This window comes from Solanum verrucosum, unplaced genomic scaffold, assembly GCF_900185275.1.
Source record: "Solanum verrucosum unplaced genomic scaffold, falcon-dt-bn FXZP01000203.1, whole genome shotgun sequence".
Taxonomy (NCBI): domain Eukaryota; kingdom Viridiplantae; phylum Streptophyta; class Magnoliopsida; order Solanales; family Solanaceae; genus Solanum; species Solanum verrucosum.
This window is the reverse complement of record NW_026020815.1, coordinates 356,282-381,365: the sequence shown is the minus strand read 5'-3', so window position 1 is coordinate 381,365 and position 25,084 is coordinate 356,282. Positions and strand designations below refer to the sequence as shown.

Sequence of the window (25,084 nt, the reverse complement as noted above, 5' to 3'; positions counted from 1 at the left end):
CACCCACCTTGCTCTAATATGATGTATGTCCACATTGTCATCTTCATGTTACCTTAGATTATACAACCAAGATACTTGAAACTTTTTTTGTGTGTGTATGGCTTATATATTGATCTTCCTTTTCACCTTCATTTCATGATTTGAATCACTAAACTTGTACTTGTCAAGCCCCGAGCCTACACCCTGGGCTGGACTGGCACTCGAGAACCATTGTTGGCCCCAAACGAACCCTTTGTCTGGCTTACTTACTCAACAGAAGACTTTACTCAAGATAAATTGTCTGGCTTACTTACTCAACAGAAGACTTTACTCAAGATAAATATACTTTAAAAAAACAAACTGAACTGCTCAATAAATAACTTAGAATGTAATAAATAACATTCACTGCCAAAGTGGCAACTCAAGTCTCAACTTAACTGAAAGGGAAAGTAAAGATTCATGAACTAACATCACTAGCTCTGTCTATGAAGCCTCTAGACAACTGAGATGGACGTCAAGACAAGACTCACGACATCCTAATGAACTAAAATACTTAAAGCAATAAAAAGGATCATCTGAAAAGCTAGGAAGCTCACCAACTGACTTTGAGTGCTCAACTGGATCAACGAGGCGCTGCATGTTGATCCTGGTTACCTGTGTCTGCATCATAATAAGATGCAGGCCAACTGGCATCAATACATTGAATGTACGAGTATGCGATGGGAAATCTAAAACAACACATAAGCTTGAAAGGAACTGAAGAACTTACCTGGCTCAACTCAACTCAACTCAACTTAACTGATTTTAATATAAAACAGTGTAAATAAATGCAGTATAAAGAAAAGCTTTAAAACATGGTTTTCAACTCTGTGTATTTAGAAATACAATAATAACTCTGTATGTATGCAAAAAAAACAATATGAACTCTGTTTGTATATGAAAATACAAATATTTCTGATGTATATTAAAATACAAAATACTGCTATGAGAGTTTCTCTAACTGACAACCATCACTTAAGAGCTATCGTGATGATACATCGTTTTTCCTTACGCTGCCAGGGCCATTGTTGCTCCCAATTTCACACGCAAGTGTACGCGGTCGCGCAAGTAATATAGTGGCTCTTAAAAGAACCAGATTATCGAACCCAAAGGACATGTCACTTAACTATTTTTACTAAATTATACTGATCTAATTTATTTAGTTAAGAGAACCAAAAGAGAAGAATGCAAGAACAAAATAATAAAATTACTTACAATAGTTGGAAAATCTCAGGGCTACAACATGTATTGGATTTTATGTATCATACTTTTAGCTTAGAATTCACTTCAGTTGTCAAATTACTGGTTTATAGGGTTGATAGTATGGTCCGGGTGGTTCGCCTCTCGCCGCCTACCCCAATTAGCCATCTAACTACATCGTTAAGCGGGGATAGATAAACTAACTGTTGAGCTTTTATATTTCATCCTATTTCGTAACCAAGCAAGGTGTTCGTCTGGGCGTCACTCCTGAACACTAATCACCTCAATCTTATGGGTGGACCGAGCTCTCTATATTCTTGGTCTATCTAATCCCTCCTCGTTTGATTTTAAGATTAGACACTAGATTTATTTTATGGTGCGCAAGCATAAAATAGTAAAACAAGAATATAGAAGTAATTTGGATTGACAACCGAAAATCAATTCATAAAGCCTCAAATAATCAACATTGAATCCGTAGCTACAGCCCCAGAACAAGAGTTTTAGCTACTAATGTCTAAGAAAACAAGAAGAAGAAAAGAACCCTCAAAAGTATTGACGACTTTCCCTTCAAAAGGTGTCTCCTCCTTACTCTTGATACCTCCCATAATTATTTCTATGGACTATTTATAGATATAATAAACCCTAAATAAAATAATTGAGTCCAAAGCAGATTAGGAATCCAAAATCGAAGCCTAAAGAAATTGGAATTCCTCCGTGTGCGTAAGACACTGTAGCTGCCATGTTGGGTTGCTGCTACCGTTATCGGCTGCCACGTGGCAGAATATTGATAGTCTTGTTAAAGAATTACTCCATGTCCGACTTTGAATTTCAAAGAATCAAAGTTATATTGCTACAAGCTAAATGTCTCTTTGTGTTGATATTAATAGGGGAAAGTATAGATTTAAGTGGAATATCGACCTCATGAGGTCTCTTTTTAGCGATCTATTTTTGAGGTTTCTGTTTATCACTATTTGTAAAGAGAGATTAAGCAGTTACTTGGTATATGTTCCCTCTATTTTTGAAATTGAGATAAGATGTAATCTCAATCCATTTTTTCTTAGTAAAATTATGGGTCGGATCAGGTTGGATCAATCCACATGGATGACCCAAAAAATACTTACGTATTTTATTTAATTAATCTATCCTTCACAAAATCACTTAAGACTAAGATAAATTAATTTATGCCATATTTCTTTCTTTTTTATTTCTCTAGGTTTTTATTGTTTGAAACATTTCACTATTTTAAATTTAATTTCTTGTGAGTTGTAAACCTTATCTTCAACATATTTTGTTTTTAAATTATAAGTTTTTTTATTTTTTATTATAAGTTGATGGGTTGAAGTTTCATGTTGAAAGACAGCTAACACTAATCTTCCATGATATGTTGTGCCCCTCGTGGATCATGTTTTATAAGTATATACGTAGGAGGTGTTTGATTATGATTTTTAATTTTTTTTTTTTTTAAGTTGAATTCTGAAAAATATGTTTAATCATGTAGATTTTTTAAGAATTTTAAAAAATAATTAAAAGGTGTATCAACTTTTTACACTTTAAATTACCAACAGAAAATAAAAAAACAATTATAATTTGTACTTTATGACCAAATACAATTATTCAAACTCTTATTTTCAAATATTGGCATATTATTTCTGGAATTAAAAAACCTTGGTTGGCTAAGAAAAAATATATATTTTATGACGTGAGAAAGAGTCCCTAGACAACCTTGATGTCAATATTTTTAGACTATAGTTTCTAACAATTTTATTGCCACTTTCTTATCAAAACTTTTTGCTTAATCGAAGAAAAGATCTGAATGTGGTAATAATTAAAGCTTAATAAATATTTGACGAAGACAATAATTCTCACTTTTGACAAATTTAAAACATCAAAACTCCCCAAATAATGCTTAAGAGATTCTTTATTTTAAACCTACTATAAAAAATAAGATCGATATAAATATTTTCTCAGTAATGGGCTAACAACCTAACGCTAAACTTTCATGATATGTCGTGGATCATGTTTTATAATATTTATATAATAACTTTTGGTGCACCTAATTGAAATCTATATAAGATTACAATTTCTAATCATTTTAGCACCACTTCCTTTCAAAGCTTTTTGTTATAATATATCTAAAAAGAAATATGGGTGTAAAATGCAAGAAAGTTGTTTCAGTAGAGGTGAAGTGTGGAGGACACTCGGTTCTTGAGATTTTTCATGCCAAAACTCATCCTATATCCAACATAAGCCCCAACAAGGTAAATTTTTTTGAAATTCATGAAGGCGAAACCCTAAAAATTGGTTCAATTGTTAACTGGACATATAATGACGTAACATATACACACTTTCCTCTCTCTACATATGAATCATTTTCGAACTGATTACCCTATTATTATCTCTTATATTTTTGACTTTATTGATTGTAGATGGAAAAGATAAAACTTCAAAGCAAGTGATTGAAGCCGTCGATCATGAAACTAAAACAATCACTTGGAAAGCGATTGGTGGAGATCTATTAGAGTTGTACAATTCCTTCACTATTATAACATCATGTGACCATGAATGGACTACACGGACATTTATGTATGAGAAGAAAACTGAAGATATACCAGCGCCTCTCGTTCCCCTGGCTTATGTTCTTCATGTGACAAAAGAAATAGAAGGTCACCTTCTCAAGTAATTAAACATCAATGCTATTCAATGACTCATTTCCATATTAATACATATGCAAAATATATATATGTATGTTTGCGCACACATATATAGATGTGTCTTTGTGTGATATTGGCTAGCTAGTTCTATCTATCTAGCTATCGTGTGAAATAAATAACATTGTGTTTGAAGATTATATTGCATATGTATTTCCAATGTTCAATATATGTAAAAATAATATGAAATTTTCAACGGTCATCCATCGATATCTATTTTTATCCATCGAAAAATGTATCCTAAAAATATTTGGATGTTGGTTTTTCCCCTATTTAAATGGAAGAACAAAATTTTAGATCATACCATCTTCCAACCAGAAGAATGTATGTTCCAAGACTTGTGATTTTTGATGAATTCACATTGCCTTATATCAACTCAGAACAATCACAAATAGATTCAATTATTTCAACTCACTTACCTCTATTTGTTTAATGTTTTATTTAGAGTATTTGGCCAAATCTCATTTATGGTGAAGTTATCTTTAGAACCATTGTGGGAAGTCTTTAGTACTTGAGACTCACTAGCTAGACATGATATATAATTTATGCAATAAATCTGAAGAGGAGACTGACCCCTACCTCTCTCACATAAAAGTACGATAACACTTGTCTATATATACCTTTTATTCTTCTATCAATATCATTAGTCTCTCTGTACCTTCCTATCTAGTGTTCTGATAAGCAAGTTGAAAATGTGTCATATTTTGTCTAGTCACCTCAACCTAGTTATTCTTTGTCCTACCTTTACCTCTTCTAAAACATTCTATAGTCAACCTCTCACATCTTTTTACTAATGTATTCACACACCTCTTCGTCATATATCCGGACCATCTCAATCTCGCTTCCATTATCTTGTCCACCACAAATGTCAATACCACATTGTCCTGTATAAACTTGTTCTTAATCTTATGTCTCCTAGTATGCCCACACATCCAAATGAGTATCCTCATCCCCGCTTCCTTCATCTTCTGAATGTGTGCATAAAGTAGGTCTAATTAACCATTACTATATATATATATATATATATGTAGACTTATCTTTAAGCTTTGGTGATACATTCTTAATTATCACACAGGCGAGCCTCTATTTCATCCACCTTGCTCCAATATAATGTATGTCCTCATCGTCATCTGCCTGTTACCTTAGATTATAGAACCAAAATACTTAAAACTTTATTTTTTGTGTATGACTTGTATATTGATCTTTCATTTTCACCTCCATTTCATGCTTTGAATCACTAAACTTGTACTTCATGTATCTTTATTAGTCCTACTTAATTAACATGAACCTTTAGATTTTAAGGTGTGTCTTCAAACTTCCAACAATTCATTAACTCTACCACTCATTTCGTTGATCAACATTATATTATTTGAGAATAACATACACGGACAACACATCCTCTTGAATATGCCACATCTATATTCTATTACCAAGGCAAATAGTAACAACAAAAGGGTTAATCCTTAATGCAACATACACGTACAACACCTCCTCCAAAGTAAAGAGTTTTAATTCTAGATCCATAGAAACCATTACGAGTTAAGATGTTAACCACTAAACCCCTAGATAACCAACTCAATCCTTCAATCCTCAATGATATAGAAATGGTATATGTATCATATACCAATAAGACATCATGAATGACTGTATACATGATCTATTATATATTGATAAGATATCATGGATGACTTGATTTAACCCTTCAAAGAAAAGATCCCAGTCCTCTATGATACTCATATGATATAAATCGTATACAAATAGAGTATATCAGAGAAAATTGGTTCATTTCTTTAAAAAGTATCGCTGTCTTCTATGATACTCACATGGTATAAATCATAAATTAATATGATATCATAGATGACTGATCCATTCCTTCAAAAAATAAAACTCCCAAAATGATTCCCACATGGTATATATCATATACTGACAGTGTATCATAATTAAACAACGGGTTCATTAAATCAAAAGAACAAAATTTTTAAATAAAAATACCAAAAACAGAGTTTAAGCTTAATTTTTTTATATATATAATTTTAACATATTAACTTTTTGCTAGTTTTCTTTGTAAAAAAAAAAAACAAAAATAGAGTCATATTTTAGAAATAAGTTTTGTTTTTATTCACAAAAGAATTTATCTTTTATAAAATATATTCATTATTTATTAAGATTTTAATAAATAAACTAGTAACTTCAATTTTTTCTCTCAATTATTTATTATTATAGACTTTTTTCAAATATATTCTTAATCCTCTAAAAAAATTTATTTGATATTTTTAAAAAATAAAAAAATAAGAGAAAAGACAAAAATAGAGAAAGAGATAAAAGTCAGAAAAAGGAGAGGAAATTAATGAAACAAACGACAAAAAGAGAAAAGAAAACAAAAAGAAAAGACGTCAATTAATTTCTTTGAGAGTACCGAATAGTGTAACATTTTCGTTTTTTGGCTTTCGATATTTCTTTTTTATTTCTAATTTTAGATGGGTTGGATTTTGGTCCATGTTCATGTTTCTGGACTTCTCTATATTTATAAATATTTATTTACTTAACTAACTGAACTTAAATATACTCTGATCTGTCACATCATATAGCAAATAGTATTAAATTCTTGTAGGAACGTAAGACTTTTATTAAGAAGTTGAGAGAAGTGTTGAAAACACCCCTAAATTTGACCAGATGTGTATTTAAGCTTAGTTAGTCAAGTAGAAGAATGCTTTAAAGACTGTCAATAGCTTAAGAATGAAACTAATAATTTGTATCAAATTTAAGGATATTTTCAATACTTCTTTCATAAATAAATTATGCTTAATAAAAAATAATTAATTTTGAAGATAATATTTTAATTATTCAAATTCCTTTAAATTCAAATATCTTTATCTTAATGAAAATAAATAAGGTCTTATTAGTCGATACAAAAGATTCATTGAGAAAAAGGAACCCATATGCCAATCATAAAGAGTCATACAAAGTCATAATATGTTAACTTTGAGAATGATACCTACTGCTTCTGTCTATAATTACTTGTCTATTTTGACAAATCAAGAAAGAACAATTTTTTTTTACCTATTATACCCTCAATTAATTGCTTTGAAAAAGGTAGAACTTTTTGAAAATCTTAAGTTTTAATTCATCCACTTCATAATTAATAGGAGAAAAATGGTAAACTCACTATGTCAATCATTATTTTCTTAATAAGTGTGTCAATTTAAAAGTTGACAAGCAATTAGGAATAGAGAGAGTAATTAATTGTGTATCAAGATTATTTTGTGATCGAGAAATGCATATAATAAAATAGAAAGAATTAAGTAATCACGGAATTCTATATTTGATGTCTATATCTTACCATGTATTACAATCACTCTATATCTATTTATATTTTTGTTTAAAGAAACACAAAACTCCTTGAAATGTTAATTAGATTTTTTGTGCTTTATTATAGATTTGGTTTTGATTTTTCTTTGATTAGATTTTGGTAAAATTAAATATTGTCGATTTTTAAAATTTAAAACCAAATAAAATCTAGGTATACACTGCACTTAATAGATTTGAATGGTTCATACTTTAGGTCATTGAGTGCAGGTGCTTTCTTTAAGATTTAAGTAGTTACTTGATCAGAAAATGTCTTAATCATTACGATCTTGAATAAAGTTTTAATATCAATAAAATGTATTTTGTGTAGATAATTGATTTTCACCACCACTCTCCATCCACAATCATCTGTCGCCACCAATAAACATGCACAATTACAAGTTGCCACTAGTAACCACCTTGCCATCATTACCACCACCGTCACTATTACTAACCACCAATCACCTCTACAATCACAACTATTAACATTGCCAATCACTATCATATCTACATCTCAATCATTATAGTTATATCCATTGCTATCATCACTATCATTGTCAATTACCATTACTATCGTCAACCACCTATGTTATCACAATCACCATTGGTGCCAACCAATATTGTCATTCGCCACTACATCTACCACCTCCATCATTATGATAATCGTCATTATCACCGTCGCCATCTTCATCATCATAACTAGCACCAATGTCAACTACCACCATCAGATCATCAACCACCAAGCATTCTTCAGCCACCCTCATCAATAGTCAACTACTAACATCAACAAACTTCACCATATATCACAATCCACCACTACTAAACAACCATTGCCATCACATCAACCACTACAACACCAATTACCTCCAGCATCACCGTCACCATTATTACTAGCTACTAACACCAAACATTGCCATTAGAAACCATCTCCACCATCGTTAGCGAATATATGTGTTTCATTTTTCTTATCAAATATAATTTTATTTAATTAAATTTGTGTATTTTTAATATTTAATTACTTTTTTTTCGTTTTAATTATATATGTATTACGTTTACCAATAATTAGTTATGCATATTCAAATATTGAAAAATAAAATACATAAATTATTTCGTGTACAAATCTGAAGACAATTTTTAATTAATTAAATATATATTTATATTTACATGTCTTAATCTTAATAAATACAAATAAGGTCCACATGACAATGAAGAGCCATACAAAGTCATAATATGTTAACCTTGAGAAGGACACCAAATTGGCTAATTGTATGTCAAGATTGTATTTGTGGTCGAAAAATGCATAATAAAATAGAAAGAGTTAAGTAATTACGGGATTCCCTATTTGATGTCTATATTTTGATGTAGCCTATGAATCATATTAATACATACTATTTTTTTTGTTTTTTTGACTAATGATATATGCAAGTAGATATTGATTCGTTCGAGTTGTGTTGATGAGTATATATCTTACAATTATTATGTAATTAATGTTGTGGAGTTGTCTGAGTTACTTGCTTATGATTACGAATGTCGTTGGAGTTAATATCTCAAAAGATCACTTAACTTTAAAAATATATTTAGCAAAGTCATTAAATTTAACTTTATATCAACAAAATCACTTAACTTAAACCTTTATATCAATAAAATCACTCGAATAAATTTATTAAAAATATATCTTCCGTGACAAACTGTAAAATATGTGGTCATCTGATTATTGCGAGACGTACGTTCAAAGCACACTAAATTAGTTATATAAATTTAATAGTTTTGTTTTAAAATCATTAAACATTTTAAATTATTAAGAGTCCTTAGGATATGAAATATATAGTAATATCATCATATTTGTTTCACTAACAAAGGTTTTTTTTAATTTACTTAATATAAGACATAATATTGTACAATAATATCATAATATTTGGTTCACTAATTAAGTTGCCCCTTCAACTTTGTAATGAGTTTTTTAAAATTTTATTTATTCGTGGAATTCATATTTACGTGATATAAAAAATAATTTATTTGTCAGGTAAGATGTTTTTTAAATAATAAATTCAATTAAATAATTTAATAGATATAAATATTTAAATTGAGTAATTTTATTAATATAAAATTGACTAATTTTTAAAATTGACTGACCTTTTGAGATATTAACGGATGTTGCTGTTAAAATCAGAAGAATAAATTAAAAGAAGCAAGCGACAAAAAGAGAGAATAAAACAAAAAAATTAACGGAGCCAACAAAGAGAAAAGGAAATTAAAGAGGAAAAATAGGAGAAAAGGAGAAAAGAAAACAAATTGCAATGAAAAGAAGATGGGACAGGACAAAGTGAGGCAGATCAAAAAAATTTCTCACTCCGTGTTTGAAATTCATATTGAAGTCTCGACTAAATCCGAATCACGTATTATAAAGCTCATTCAAGTGTGACTCTTTCACAAATTTTTCTCCATATTCAGGGCGAAGACAAATCAAATCAATTCAATTCAAGGGAAATGACACTATTTGATCTTTATTACCAAGCTCTGATTACCTTTAAATTTTGTTAATTAGAGCTGATATATCCCTTGTTTTGAAATTGAGTACTCATATATACTCTTACCGTTGTACAAATGACTCACATATATCCATATCGTTATAAAAGGAGCTCACATCTAGCCTTCATCAAACGAAAGTGAAAAATATTAGTTTTAAATTTATATTTTTGACTATAATTTTTTTTATAAAAAAATCATGTAGGGGTATATATGATCCTTCTAGCAAAGTTCAAGGTATATTTTAATTTTTTCCATAAATAAATTATTTTTTGACTTCTTTGATTATCATTATTTGATTTTCTTATTCTTATTTTATTTTTTTCTTTCATTCTTTAGTGTAAAGAAAAAAATTTAAAACTATTTTTTAATGGCTATATTATAATTTAAAACTATTTACCGCTATATTGTCAAATAGTTTTTGTATTTGGAAAAAAAAAGGGAAAAATAATAAATTTTACAAGAAAATTAATGAAACATAAATAAATTTAACCACCAAAATAATAAATTTAAATTAGTCGTTGAAAGAAAAATAATTTAAAAAAAAATATGTGTGAGGAGGATCAAATATACCCCATATGAATTTTATATATATACTAGTAAAGAAAGCCCGCGCGCTGCCCAGGCCCAACATTAATAAGGTTATATTGTTACTCTCTCCGTCCCATATTAGATGAGAATCTTACTAAAAATATATTTTTCATATTATTTGAGCACTTATTAAATTAGGATAGAATTAATTAATTCTTTTCCATTTTACCCCTACAATTAATATGACCATTCCTATATTGTATGTGTATTTTTTGTAACTCATTTCAATGTGCATTGATATAAACAAAGGGCAAAATGGTGAAGTCTTCCAATGTATTAATGATTTCTTAATCACCGTGTAAAGTTGAAAGTGCCCATCTAATATGGAACGGAGGGAGTATAGTTTATGTATTGTTATAAAATTAGTAAAGATTGTTATAATATATTTTGCTCATAAGTGAGCTAATATAGAAACTTATTTGTCATTTGTCTTTTTAATTTCAATTTTAAATAGCAAATAAATGTAGCGATAAGATTGAGGGTAGAAATGAAGCATATCTTTCTAAATTTAAGTAAAAATAAACAGAGTAGAAGTAACATTAGGGTTATCGATAGAACGATTCATTCGGTTATTTTTTTTAAAATTATATCATTCAATTTTTCGGCTATTTTATAATGTATAACCAAAATTAAAATTTTAAAATCATCCCAATCCTAGTTTATGTGACAGAAGCAGTACAAAAATTAGTCTTTTTTTGTTGTCTTGTAGATATTTTAAGTTATTATTTATTGTAAATTATAGTACTTTTTATTAAAGTTTTTAATAACATATGTTACTTTTTATGTTTGAGAGTTAAACCAACTTATTTTTATATGTCTTTTAATTTCATATGTGTTTTGTCCTTTTCCATTTTCAAAAACTAATACTCTCTCTATTTCATTTTACATGTCATTTCTTTTTATAAATATATTGGTTGTGGTGCTTGGTTGTTCCCTCTTCTTATATAGTAATTGGCTTATATATAAGGGTTAGGAGTACAATTCAGATAACATTTTGTACAACTAAATATTGCAGTGTTAATCCCATATGTTGTTGGCTTATATATAAGGGTAATATAATTTAAAAATTAAATTAAAATTATTTTTTCACTCCCACTGGAGGAAAATGGTATTTGTGAGTCATTTATATAACAATAGGGTATATATGTGTCACTTTCATATGAGGGGTATATCAACTCTAAATGGCAGTGTTGATAGGTATATCAAGCCCTTTCCCTTAAATTTATTCAAAAGTGCTATGAAAAAAATTACTGAAAAAATCAAAAGTTTCCGTCAAAATTCCCAAAACTGCAATGTAATAACTATAATGTTTATAATAACTATTTGTCCAATTAAGTGAAATCTATATAAAGGCTACGATTTCTAATTATTTTGTCATCACTTTCTTTGTAAAATATTTTAGTACATCTAAAAAAAATGGGAGTGAAAGGTAAGTTGACTGCTTCAATAGAAGTGAATTGTGGAGGACACTTAATTCATGATCATTTTCACACCAAACCTCATCTTATACCCAACATAACCCCTAGCAAGATACAAAGTTTTGAGTTTCTTAAAGGCGAAACCATAAAGGTTGGTTCAGTTGTTAGCTGAAAATATAACGATGGTAATATACACACTTCGCCCTCTCTCTATATATGGACCATTTTTTTTTACGTTTAGTTGTGTTTGATTTTAGGAGAAAGTCGATTTTCAACGATGTTTTTCATAAAAGGTTATTTGATGATTGAGGAAAGTGATTTCTATATAAGTATCTTAATTTTTAACATCATATTACTTGCCCCCAAAGTTTATGTACTCTATAAGGTTCAACGGGAAATAAAAATGTGCAAAATCACTAAAATTGTATTGAGTAATCAATTTATTAACCCATGTTTGCTCAAGTGAAATGGGTTCAGTTGTGAAAACATAAATGTTGTATCCGTTAAATTTAGGGTAATGTTTTTTTTTTTTAAATCTCTTTTTTTTAAAAACAAAGTGGGGATCAGGTCTTGGTTGTCGGGGTCAGATCCTGATTTAGAAGTCGGGTCTCGATTCGAGTGTCAAAGTCAAAATCTGGATTGATAGATCGTGTTCAAGTTCGGGTGTAGGGGTCAGGTCCTGGATCGGATATACAGTCTCAATTCAAATGTCGGGTCTCGGGTCAAAAGTGGGGATCAAGTCTTGGTTCAAATTTCAGGGTCGGATTTCAGATCTGTCGTCAGGGTTGTGTGTCCTAGTTCGCGTGTTGGGTTCATATCCTAGATCGATTATCGAGGTTGGTTTTTGGGTCAAAAATTATTTTATACTCTCTAGTTAAAAATAAAAGATAGTTTCTTTAAAATATTTTCATAAACACCAAAAAATATATTTTGAAAAATATTTTCTACTCACCAACCAAACGTGAGAAAATAAGTGAAAAATTCACTTATTTTCCAGGAAAACATTTTCCTTCGAACCAAACACACCTTAAATTCTGAACTAGTGTCTTTTGTTTGCTCTAGCTAATATTTCAACATTATTAATCTTTGATAATAATTTTTTTTACCATAACACTCGAATTATGTTCTGAAATATGATTCAACTTTAATAAATACTTTCCATAAAATATTTTTACTCGCCAATCTAATATCGTAACACATTGTACAAATATTTTACAGATTTCATTGGAGAAAACGAAAATAAAAGAAAAACCTAAAGAAATGAGATAAAAGTATGTAATTGTGAATGTTTATATATTTTTATGAGGGTTTAAAAGATGGAGTAGCCTATTAACTATCTCTTATGTTTTTTACTTCATTAATCGTATAGATGGAAAAGATAAGATTATAAAGCATGTGATTGAAGCCTTTGATCCTGAAAGTAAATCAATCACTTGGAAAGTGATTGGTGGAGATGTGTTAGAGTTGTATGATTCCTTCACTGTTATTACGTCATGTGATCAGCACTGGGCTACATGGACATTTCTATACGAGAAGAAAACTGAAGAAACTCCAGAACCTCTTGTTCTATTGGGTTTTCTCATTGGCCTGACAAAAGACATTGAGAGTCACCTTCTCAAGTGATACATATGAAAAAAATATGTGTCTGTTTACACACATACATATATCATATATGTGTGTGTTTGTGTTATATTAGCTAGCTAGTTCTAGCTAGTTAGCTAGTGTGTGAAATAAGTTGCAATATGTTTGAAGAATGTATTACATATGTACTCCCTCTCCTTCTAGGGATTGTATTCCCAATGTTTAATATATGTAAGATATTATGAATAATTGCAAGTTTGAAATTTACCTTTAAGTACTCTATTAATAAAAACAATGTTATAGTTAAAAGCATGTTATCCTCATTGTTTTTCTGTCAATTATATTTTGTTATATTTCTTTAATTAGTTATAAGATGGGGAATAACATTTATAAAATGTAGTATTTTATCAATAGCCTATCAAACTGTGTTTTGTGTAATCCTTTTCCACCTTTATATTTGGTAAATTTAAAATTTGACTTTTGATTTTTGTGAATATCTAAGACTTATAAGCAGCTACTTATGTTACATTTCATATAAAATTGTTAATTTGAGATTTATTTAAAAGTAAAATGAATTGGCCAATACTCTCCTCAATACATTAAAGTAAGTTTAACCATCAATCTATAGACTTATGTTTAAGTCTTGGAAACACATTGTTATAACACAACATCTTAGATGCAAATCTACCGTTTCATCCATCCCGCTTTAATACGAACTCTGACATCATTGTCAATCTCTTCATTTTTTGGATTATAGACTCATGATACTTGGAACTTTATATCTTGGATATGACTTGTGCATCGATCTAGACTTCCACCTCTATTTCATACGTTACTTGCTAAACTTGCATTTCAGTTACTCTAATTTATTCTAGTTTAATCTAAAACCCTTAAGGATCATTTGGTCTGAATATAAGTTATGATGGTATTAATTATGTTGAATTAATTATGATGAGATAAGTTATGATGTGATAAGTTATGTTGGGATTAATTATAATGAAATAAGTTATTTGAGATTATTTCTTATTGACTGTTTGATTTGTTGTATTCAAAATAATATGCATTGCATAAATTTTAAAAACAAGTTATTCTTACAAAAATACCGTTCACTTTATATAGTTTTTAAAAAAAAGATTTTCTTTGCAAACTTAAAGTTATTCATTCTTAAAAATAAAACTTTCATCTTATTTAACTTAAATATTTTTATTTGTGCATTCTCATGATGGTGTTGTATGTGTTTAAAAAAAAAACTTTCATTTTATTTAGCTTAAAAATAGAACTTCCATCTTAAGTTTGCTAAAGTAAAAGAAGATTTATTATTTATTTATATTTATTAAATTTAAAAACAATATCATAATTATTCAAATATACCTTCAAATTCAAATATTTTAATCTTAATAAAAATAAATAAAGTGGTAGTAGTCGACACAACAGACACACATGGTTGATTGAGAAAACGGAACCCATATAACAATGAAGAGTCATACAAAGTCATAATATGATTTGATTTTGGTTTTTCTTTGATTGGATTTTATTAATATCAAATATTGTGATTTTTCAAAATTTAAAATCAAATCAAATTAAATATTTATTTTAATTTCATTATGATTTAAGCGCTCATTTGATCTGAAAAGGTTTTAATAATTACAATTTTGAATACGGTCTTAATATTATTAAAATGTGCTTTTGTTAGATAATTAATTTTCATCACCATACTCTATCCAAAATCATTTATCATCATCACCAATCACCTCTGCAATCACAACTACTATGACTGTCAATCACTACCACCTCAACCATTATAGTTATATCCACTGCTATCATCACTATCAATCAATTACCATTATTATCGTCAACCACCTATGTTATCGCAACCACCATTGGTGCCAATCAATATTGTCATCTGCTACCTTATTTACCTCCTCCATCAATATAATTATATTCATTATCACCATGACAATCATTATCATTGTCGTTACCTCCATCAGCATAACTAGCACGGGAAAAAGCATAGATTTTCCTCTGAATTTGTTTCGAAAAGTCAATTACACACTTAAACTAGCATAATGATTTATTACACACTTTTACTACTTAAATAATTTAAAAAGTGAAAATTACAAGAATATACAATTTAAGACTTTTATTAACAGAATATGCACATACTTCTTTTTAATTATAAACTTAGCGTTTTAATTACCAATATATGACAAAGATTGGATTTTTCGTGTTTTATTAATATTATTAATTTAATATTAAACTTTCCCCATATTGTATATTTATGTTTTTTACCCATAATTAACTATGCATATTCAGATAAAAAAAAATAAATAAAAATTAATTATTCAGTATTCAAATTTAAAGACAATATCTTAATTATTTCGAAGGCTATTCAAATTCACATATTTTAATCTTAATAAATACAAATGAGTCCCCTATAACAATGAAGAGTCATACAAAATGATAATATGTTAACTTTGAGATGGAGACTTACTAATTGCGTGTCAAAATTGTTTTTGTGGTCGAGAAGTGCATAATAAAATAGAAAGATTTGATAATTAGGGGATTACCTATTTGATGTCTATATGTTGATGACGTCTATGGATCATATTGATACATATGTGTATAAGTTTATGCCTACGTGTTGTGTTGATGAGTATATAATTTACAAATTATAACTTTTATTGTTTATGATTGTGAATGTCGCTGGAGTTAATATCTATCTCAAAAGATCATTCAAACTTTGAAAATTTATTTAGTAAAGTCATTAAAGATGGAGACTTACTAATTGCGTGTCAAAATTGTTTTTGTGGTCGAGAAGTGCATAATAAAATAGAAAGATTTGATAATTAGGGGATTACCTATTTGATGTCTATATGTTGATGACGTCTATGGATCATATTGATACATATGTGTATAAGTTTATGCCTACGTGTTGTGTTGATGAGTATATAATTTACAAATTATAACTTTTATTGTTTATGATTGTGAATGTCGCTGGAGTTAATATCTATCTCAAAAGATCATTCAAACTTTGAAAATTTATTTAGTAAAGTCATTAAATTATGTTAAAACTACGTACGTACATTGTGAATGCTACTTATAAGTTAGAAAGACCTCTATTTATAGATTCATAAACTTTTTTTCCTATAAGAATTTTTTTTATCCAAATATGGAGACTTTGTGTTTCCTTTAAAAAAAAGAAGAAGAAAAACGCAATTATGATAGGAAACTAAGGAAAAATACTCAACATGTATCATAATATTTGGTTCACTAATTAAGTTTGCCCCTTAAAACTTCTCAATTAGTCTTTTTATTTTTTATTTTATTTGTGGAATTCATGTTTACATGACATAAAAAATTATTTATTTGTTATGTAAGATGTTATTTTAACAATAAATTTAGTTAAATGATTTAACTGATATAAATATCTAAATGAAGTAATTTTATGGATACAAAATAAAATTTAATAACTAAATTTTTAAAATTGAATGATCTTTTGAGATATCAACTGCCGTTATTTTGTTAAAATCAGAAGAAGATAAACTAAACCCCAAAAAATTAAATTAAAAGAAAGAAAGAAGCAACAAAAAGAGAGAAGAAGACAAAAGAATTAACGGAGCCAACTAAGAGAAAAGGAAATTAAGAGGAAAAATAGGAGAAAAGTAGAAAAGAAAACAAATTGAAATGAAAAGAATAATACGTGTAAGGAGGATCTATAATAAATTTTACAAGAAAATTAGTGAAATATAAATAAATTTGACCATCAAAATAATAAATTTAAATTAGTCCTTAAAATAAAAAAGTCAAAAAAAAATACGTGTGAGGAGGATCAAATATACCCCATATGGATTATATATTGTTTTAAAAAATAAAATTAAAATTAACTTTTCACTTCCGTTAGAAGAAAAAGATATTTGTTAGTCAATTACATAACAGTAGGGGTATGTATGATCCACTTTATATCAGTTCTAAATGACAAAGTTGAAAGGTATATCAAATCCTTTTCCCTTAAATTTATTCAAAAGTATTATGAAAAAAATTAATTGAAAATATCAAAAGTTTCTGTTGAAATTCCAGAAACTGCAACATAATAATTACACAAGACATAAAATTTTTTTTGACAAAAATCACTAAACTTACGAAGTTACGCCTCAAAAAACTGTATCAAACTCTTGAAATATATCAAAAATAACATAAACTACAAAATCTGTACTTTCAAATGTGAGATTTTGTTAAATATATTTTATTTTTATTAACTTTAATAATTAAAGTTTAATTAATATCTAATGACGAAAATAATTTTTTTTGACGAATTTAAAAAACCAAGACTACTCAAAGAATAGTTATGAGACTATTCCAAACCTACAACCTAATATAATGGACCATTTTTGGCATTTTCTCCATAATAGGCAAACAGCCTACCTCTAATTTTCCATGATATGTCTTAATATAACCTCGTGTACATCTAAATTATATAAAGACTACGATTTTTAATTATTTTATCATCACTTTAATTTCTTTGTAAAAGTTTTTTTAGTATACCCAAAAAAAAAAAATGGGTGCATGTGAAAGGTAATTAAGTTAATTGCTTCAATAGAAGTGCACTGTGGAGGACACTTAATTCATGACCTTTTTCACACCAAACCTCATATTATACCCAACATAATCCCTAGCAAGATACTAAGTTTTGGATTTCATGAAGGTGAAACTATAAAGGTTGGTTCAGTTGTTAGCTGGAAATATAACGATGATAATATATGCACACTCTCTCCTCTCTCTACATATGAATCAATTTTTTTACGTTTAGGTGTGTTTGATTTTAGGAGAAAGTCAATTTCCAAGAAAATGTTTTTCATAAAAAGGTTATTTAATGATGTTTAGCTACCATAGAGTATACATTTTAAGATCATATTACTTGCTCCCAAAGTTTATGTACTCTATAAGTTTCAACGGGTACTATTATTATACGCAATATAAAAATGTACAAAATCACTAAAATTGTAATGATTAATCAAGTTCTAAACTTAGATATTTAGTATTTCTTGAAAAAAAAAATAAAAGATTCGATATATGGGATTTGATATGAGATCGATGATCTCCCATGTTTGCTGAAGTGAAATAGGTTCAGTTGTGAAAGCATAAATATTGCACCCGTCAGATTTAAATTTTGAATTAATGTTTTTACTTTCTCTAGCTAATATTTCGACATTATTAATCTTTGATGACATTTTTTCCCCATAAAACTTTAATTTTCTGAAATATGATTCAACTTTAGAGGTATATACTTTTCATAAAATATTTTCACTTACCAATCAAATATCGTAAGATATTGTACAAATATTTTATAGATTTCATTGGAGAAAATTATGAAAATCAAAGAAAAAGCTAAAGAAATGAGCTAAATATATGTAATTGTGATTGTAAACATCTTTTATGAGGGTTTAAAAGATGGAGTAGCCTATCAAATATCTCTTATGTTTTCGACTTCAATGATTGTAGATGGAAATGATAAGATTGCAAAGCAAGTTATTGAAGTCGTTGATCCTCAAACTAAAAACAATCACTTGGAAAATAATTGGTGGAGATCTATTAGAATTGTACAATTCTTTTACTGTTATTATATCAAGTGACCAACAATGGAATACATGGACATTTCTGTATGAGAAGAAAGCTGAAGAAACCCCAGAGCCTCTTGGTCTATTGGGTTTTGTTATTGATTTAACAAAAGATTTAGAGGGTCACCTTCTCAATTAATAGAACATCAATTCCATACAATGGAGCCATAGTTATACATATGAATAAAAAGCATGTGTATGTTTACACACATACATATATTTGTGTGTTTGTGTTAAATTAGCTAGCTAGTTCCAACTAGTTAGCTATTGTGTGAAATAAATTACTTTATGTTTGAAGAATGTATAAATTACATATATATGCACTCCCTCTCCTTCTAGGGATTGTATTTCCAATGTTTGATATATGTAAGATATTATGAATAGTTGCAAGTTTGAAATTTATCTATAAAAAAATCTATAACAAAAACAATATTATATTTAAAAGCAATTATTCTCATTGTTTTGCTGTCAATTATTTTGTTTTTCTTTAGTTCTAAGATTGGGAATAACATTTATAAAATGTTCCTTCTGTAGTATTGATTAATATAGAATACACTGACAAGGTATTGATCATGGATGATTGATCATATGATATATACAAAATGTCATAAAAGACTGATTCATTCTTTAAAAATGAGCTCAGTCCTCTATGATATCTATATGATATATATCATATACAAATAAGGTATCATAAAAAATAATTCATTTCTTAAAATAACATTTCTCAGTACTCAATGACACCCCCATTGTATGCAACATAAGTTGATATAGTATCATAGATGACTTATTCACTTATTAAAAAAAAAAAAAACCTCATCAGTCCTTTATAATGCTCACATCATATATATTATAGGAAAAAGGGTCTGATATCCTCCAATTTTGTTATTTAGAGCCGATATATTCTTTGTTATGAAAGTGACTCATATATACCCCTACAGTTATACAAATGACTCACATATACCCTTTTCCTCTGACTAAAATGAAAAAAAAATAATTTTAATTTAATTATTTAATTAATCTTTTAAAAAAATATAATCCATGTGGGGTATATCTGATCCTTCTCACACATACGTTTTTTTTTTTTACTTTTTTGTTTCAACGAGTAATTTAAATTTATTATTTTGATGGTAAAATTTATTTAAGTTTCACTAATTTTCTTTAAAAAATTATTATAGATGCCCCAATTTTTTTAAAAAATATAAAAACTAAAAATTACAATAGGGCCGCAAAAAAAGAGTTTTAATTTTTTTTATTTACACTAAAGAATGAAAGAAAAAAATAAATAAGAAACTCAAATAATGATAATCAAAGAAGTCAAAAAATAATTTATGTATGAAAAAGATTAATATATACCTTGAACTTTGCTTGAAGGATCATATATACCCCTACATTAATTTAAAAAATATATATAAAGTCAAAAAAATAAAAAATTAAAGTAGTTTTTTCACTTCCATTAGATGAAAGGTATACATGAACTCCTTTTATAACGATAGGGGAATATGTGAGTCATTTGTATAATAGTAAGGGTATATATGAGTCACTTTCATAACGAGGATATATCAACTTTAAATGACAAAGTTGTGAAGTACATCAGACCCTTTTCCTATACTATATATTGACAAGATAACATGATTAATGGACATATTCATTCATGGAAAAATTACAGAAAACCCATCTTTTAGTTAACTTATTACCATTATCCCCTATAAGTTTTACAAATTTCCAAAATCCCTCATTTTCGAGCATCAGATTAGTGTATCATGTATAAAATGTAATGTATCTTACTTAACGATTAATGTATCATGCGCATCAGATTAATGTATCAGCGCTTATATTATTGTATCCGTTTGAGGGATTTCTATAATTATAAACTTTTAAGGGGTAGATTGTAATTTTGCCTTAAAAGTATGTGATTTCTGTAATTTTTCAGAAGGAAAATACAATTATGATTTTTTTAAATAATAAATAGAGTTTAATCTTAATTCAATTTTTATTATATTATTTTTACCAAATTTTATATATAAAGGAAATAATAAAAAGTAGAGTCACCGTTTAGAAATAAATTTTATTTTCGTTTGCAAAAGAATATTTTCTTATAAAATTTAGTTTCTATTAATTTAGATTCTAAGCAATGAATTAGTGACTTCAACATTATGTAAAATTACTTATGATAGTCTAATATTTTATCTTTTCCATATTATTAGTCTAATAATAATTCCCTAATATTTTTATTTTTATACACTATTTAGAACTTTATTTTATTTTTTTGAAAAAAAAAAGACCACAAACTAATATTGAGAAAGTGAAAAAAAGAGAAGAAGATAAAACTAACAAAAAAAAAGGAAAATTAAAAGAAATAAAATAAAGAAGAGGAAAGAAAACCAAAAAATAAAAAACGGAGCCAACTAAATGAAAAGGAAATTAAGAGGAAAAAAATGGATAAAAGGAGAAAAGAAAACAAATCGCAAAGGATAGAAGGTGGGAAAGGACAAAAGACGTGGGAAGACTAGTGCCCGTTTGGATTGACTTATTTTAGGTGTTTTAAAATCAAATAGCTTATAAGTAGTTTTGAAGTGTTTGAGTAAGTCAAAAAGTACTTATAAACACTTGTTTAAAGCCAAAAAAAATAAAGTCAATCCAAATGGATCCTTAATTCAATTTAGTGGAATCTAATCACATTTCATGCAGGTAATATAATCGGGTAAAAAATTCGACAATACTTGTCTTTCTACTCTATATCCTTCTATCAATATCCTAAATGTGAATACATTTTTATCTAGGATAATGTCTTCAATATGTTGAATATGTGTCATCTCTTATGTATCTAATAAACTCCAAGACTAGTCATAAAACACTATATAATCAGCCTCTCAAAAACTTTCTATAGTTAGCCTCTTACAACTTCTTATTGGTGCATTCACACTCCTCTTCTTCATATACATGGACAATGTCATCATTCTTCTATCATCTTGTCTGTCACAAAGGTCATTTTCACCTTGTCCTATATAAGTTCATTCCTAATCTTATTTTTCTTAGTGTGTTCATATATTCATTTTGATTTTCCTCATCTTCACTATCTTTATCTTTCTCATTATCTGACTGGTCATTACTCTACTCCATATAACAAAATAGGTCTAATCACAAGTCTATAAATTTACCTTTTTTCTTGGAGACACATTGTTATCACACAGTGCTCTGGACGCGAGACTCCAAAATACCCACACTGCTTCAATGTGTGAAATCATTGTTAATTTCTTCATTTTCTTGGATTATATATCCAATAAACTTGAAATTTTCTTGAATTTGACTTGTGTATCGATTTTTACTTCTACCCCCACTTCATATGTTATATCTTTAAACCCTGCACTCTAGGTATGCTCACTTAGTCAAGTGTAACCTAAAACCTTAAATTCTGAAGTATGTTTCTAAACTTTTAGCCTATTGTTAACTTTACCACGCGACTTAACAATTAATACTATCTCATTTTTTTTAATAACATACAATACGACACATTCCTTGAATATGACACATTGATTTGTCTATCACTAAGAAAAAAATGAATAAGTTAAATGTTGATATGTAATGGAACTCTATCACGATTGAAAAATATTTTGAATTACCGCTCACTATTCTTAATCTGATCTTCACTCTATGGTATATATGTTATTAATTGCCCTAATATAATCCACTAGTACACCTATAATCTGCATATAACCTCCCTATGTCTTTTTGAGATTAATGAATATATACCAGATGAATGACTTTTGTATTTGATCTTTTGAGTTTGTATGACACTCATACGGTTTATATCATAAAGTGATTTGATATTATAGATGGCTAGTTCATTCATATATATAAAAAAAAACTCATCAGTCCTCAATGATGCTCGCACACACACGCATACACGCATGCACGCAAACGCGTGTGGACATACGCACACACGCGCACACACTTTAATAGACAAGTTCATCCATTCATTCAAAAGGAAAATAAATGTAAAAAAGTTTATTTTTTTTAGAAAGAATTAAAAAAAAGAGACAATAGACTAATATAGAGAAAGAGACAAAAAGAAAAGACGATAAACTAGACAATTTTTTTTAAGGAGAAACGAGCGATAAAAAGAGTAGAGAAAACAAAAATATTAACGGAGCCAACTAAGACTAACGGATATTAAGAGGAAAAAAATAAGTAAAGGAGAAAATAAAACAAATCGAAACGAAAAGAAGGTGGGAAAGGACAAAGTGAGACAGATCAATATATTTTTTTATTTTCATTCAGTATTCCGTATTCATATTAGAGCCCAATTATTATAAATTTGTGCCGCGTAAAATTTCATTAAGAGAAAATGCTCCCTATCAAAGAATTTTCCATATCGAGAACCAAGACTATCCAAGTAATCCTTCACTTATGAGACTATTCAAAACCTAACACCAAAGATAATGAACCATTTTGGCATTTTCTCCATAATTGGCAAACAACCTAGCTCTAATTTTCCATGATATGTCCTGGATCATGTCTTATAATATTTATAATAATTTTTTTGTAAAACTAATTAAATCTATATAAAAACTACAATTTTTAATTATTTTATGACCATTATCTTTGCAAAAGTTTTTTATTATACCTAAAAAAGAATATGAATGTGAAAGGTAAGTTAATTGCTTCAATAGAATTGAAGTGCGGAGGACACTCGATTCATGGCATTTTTCATATCAAAACTCCTCATATACCCAATATAAGTCCTAGCAAGATACTAAGTTTTGAGTTTCTTGAAGGTGAAACCATAAAGGTTGATACAGTTGTTAACAGGAAATATAACGACGATAATATATACATACTTCCCCTCTCTCTACATATGAATCAATTTTTTTACGTTTATGTGTGTTTAACTTTTAAGATCATATTACTTGCTTCCAAAAGTTTATGTACTCTATAAGTTTCAATGGGTGATATTATTATACGCAACATAAAAATTATATGAAAAATCACTAGAATTGTATGGACTAATCAAGTTCTAAACTCATATTTGCTCAAGTGAAATGGGTTCAGTTGTAAATATATAAATACTGCACTCATCAAATTTAAATCTTGAATCTGTCTTTGCTTGCTTTAGCTAATATCGTAAGACATCATACACATATTTTACATATTTCATTGGAGAAAATGAAAAACCTAATTAAAGAAATGAGCTAAAATAATGTAATTGTGATTCTTTATATTTTTATCTGGTTTTGATAGATTAAGTAGCCTATTTACATGATCTCTTATATTTTCGACTTCAATGATTGTAGATGGAAAAGACAAGATTATATTTGAAAGCAAGTAATTGAAGCCATTGATCCTCAAACTAAATCAATGATCACTTGAAAAGTAATTGGTAGAGATCGGTTAGAGTTGTACAATTTCTTCACTGCTATCATATCATGTGACTACCAATGCACTACATGGACATTTATGTACGAAAAGAAAACTGAATAAGAAGTTCCAGAACCTCTTGTTCTATTGGGTTTTATACCTGACGAGATATAGAGGGTCACCTTCTCAATTAAATGTGAAGCAATCTCATCACTGGATAAAACAATTATTTTCCTAGATTTAGCACAAACATATTGCATATGATCCTATAACAAAATCTTGTATATGTGTACGTTTACTGCAAAATAAAATTAAAATAAAATAAAATTGTAGCAAATATAGGAGACAAAATCACCATCATCCAATTTTTTTAATTTTTGATGTACATTATATTTCCTGTTATATTATTGACTTGCTTGATAAAGATGACTTTTTAACACAATTGTAATAACATACAATTGTCTTCTTATAATAGTAAAATTATTGTTCATAAAATGAATATACCTCAATTATTAGCTTATCTACATCATAATTTAATGAGAGAAATATATTCCTAAACTTGACGCGAATTATTAATTTTATTCCTAAATTATTGACAATCTTAAAAACACTCCTTTATAACTTGACTAACTAAACTTAAATACACCGAAACATGAGTGAAATACACCCTTAAATTCTCGTCAAGTTTAGGGGTGATTTAATCGTACAATTCACTCGAATTTTTATT

At 28.1% G+C, this 25,084-nt stretch overlaps 2 protein-coding genes and 1 pseudogene across 2 annotated transcripts in view; all 3 read left to right on the top strand.

The window, feature by feature from the left end:
- Positions 1–25,084, top strand: part of LOC125813446 (kirola-like) — a 436,501-nt gene that overhangs the window by 59,125 nt on the left and 352,292 nt on the right. The gene's annotated exons all lie outside the window — the stretch shown is intronic.
- Positions 3,363–3,898, top strand: LOC125813464 (kirola-like). Its single transcript, XM_049492971.1, has 2 exons — positions 3,363–3,548; positions 3,644–3,898. The coding sequence occupies exons 1-2, from the start codon at positions 3,363–3,365 to the stop codon at positions 3,896–3,898; spliced, it is 441 nt and encodes a 146-aa protein (XP_049348928.1).
- On the top strand, positions 11,805–13,429 carry LOC125813473 (kirola-like; annotated as a pseudogene).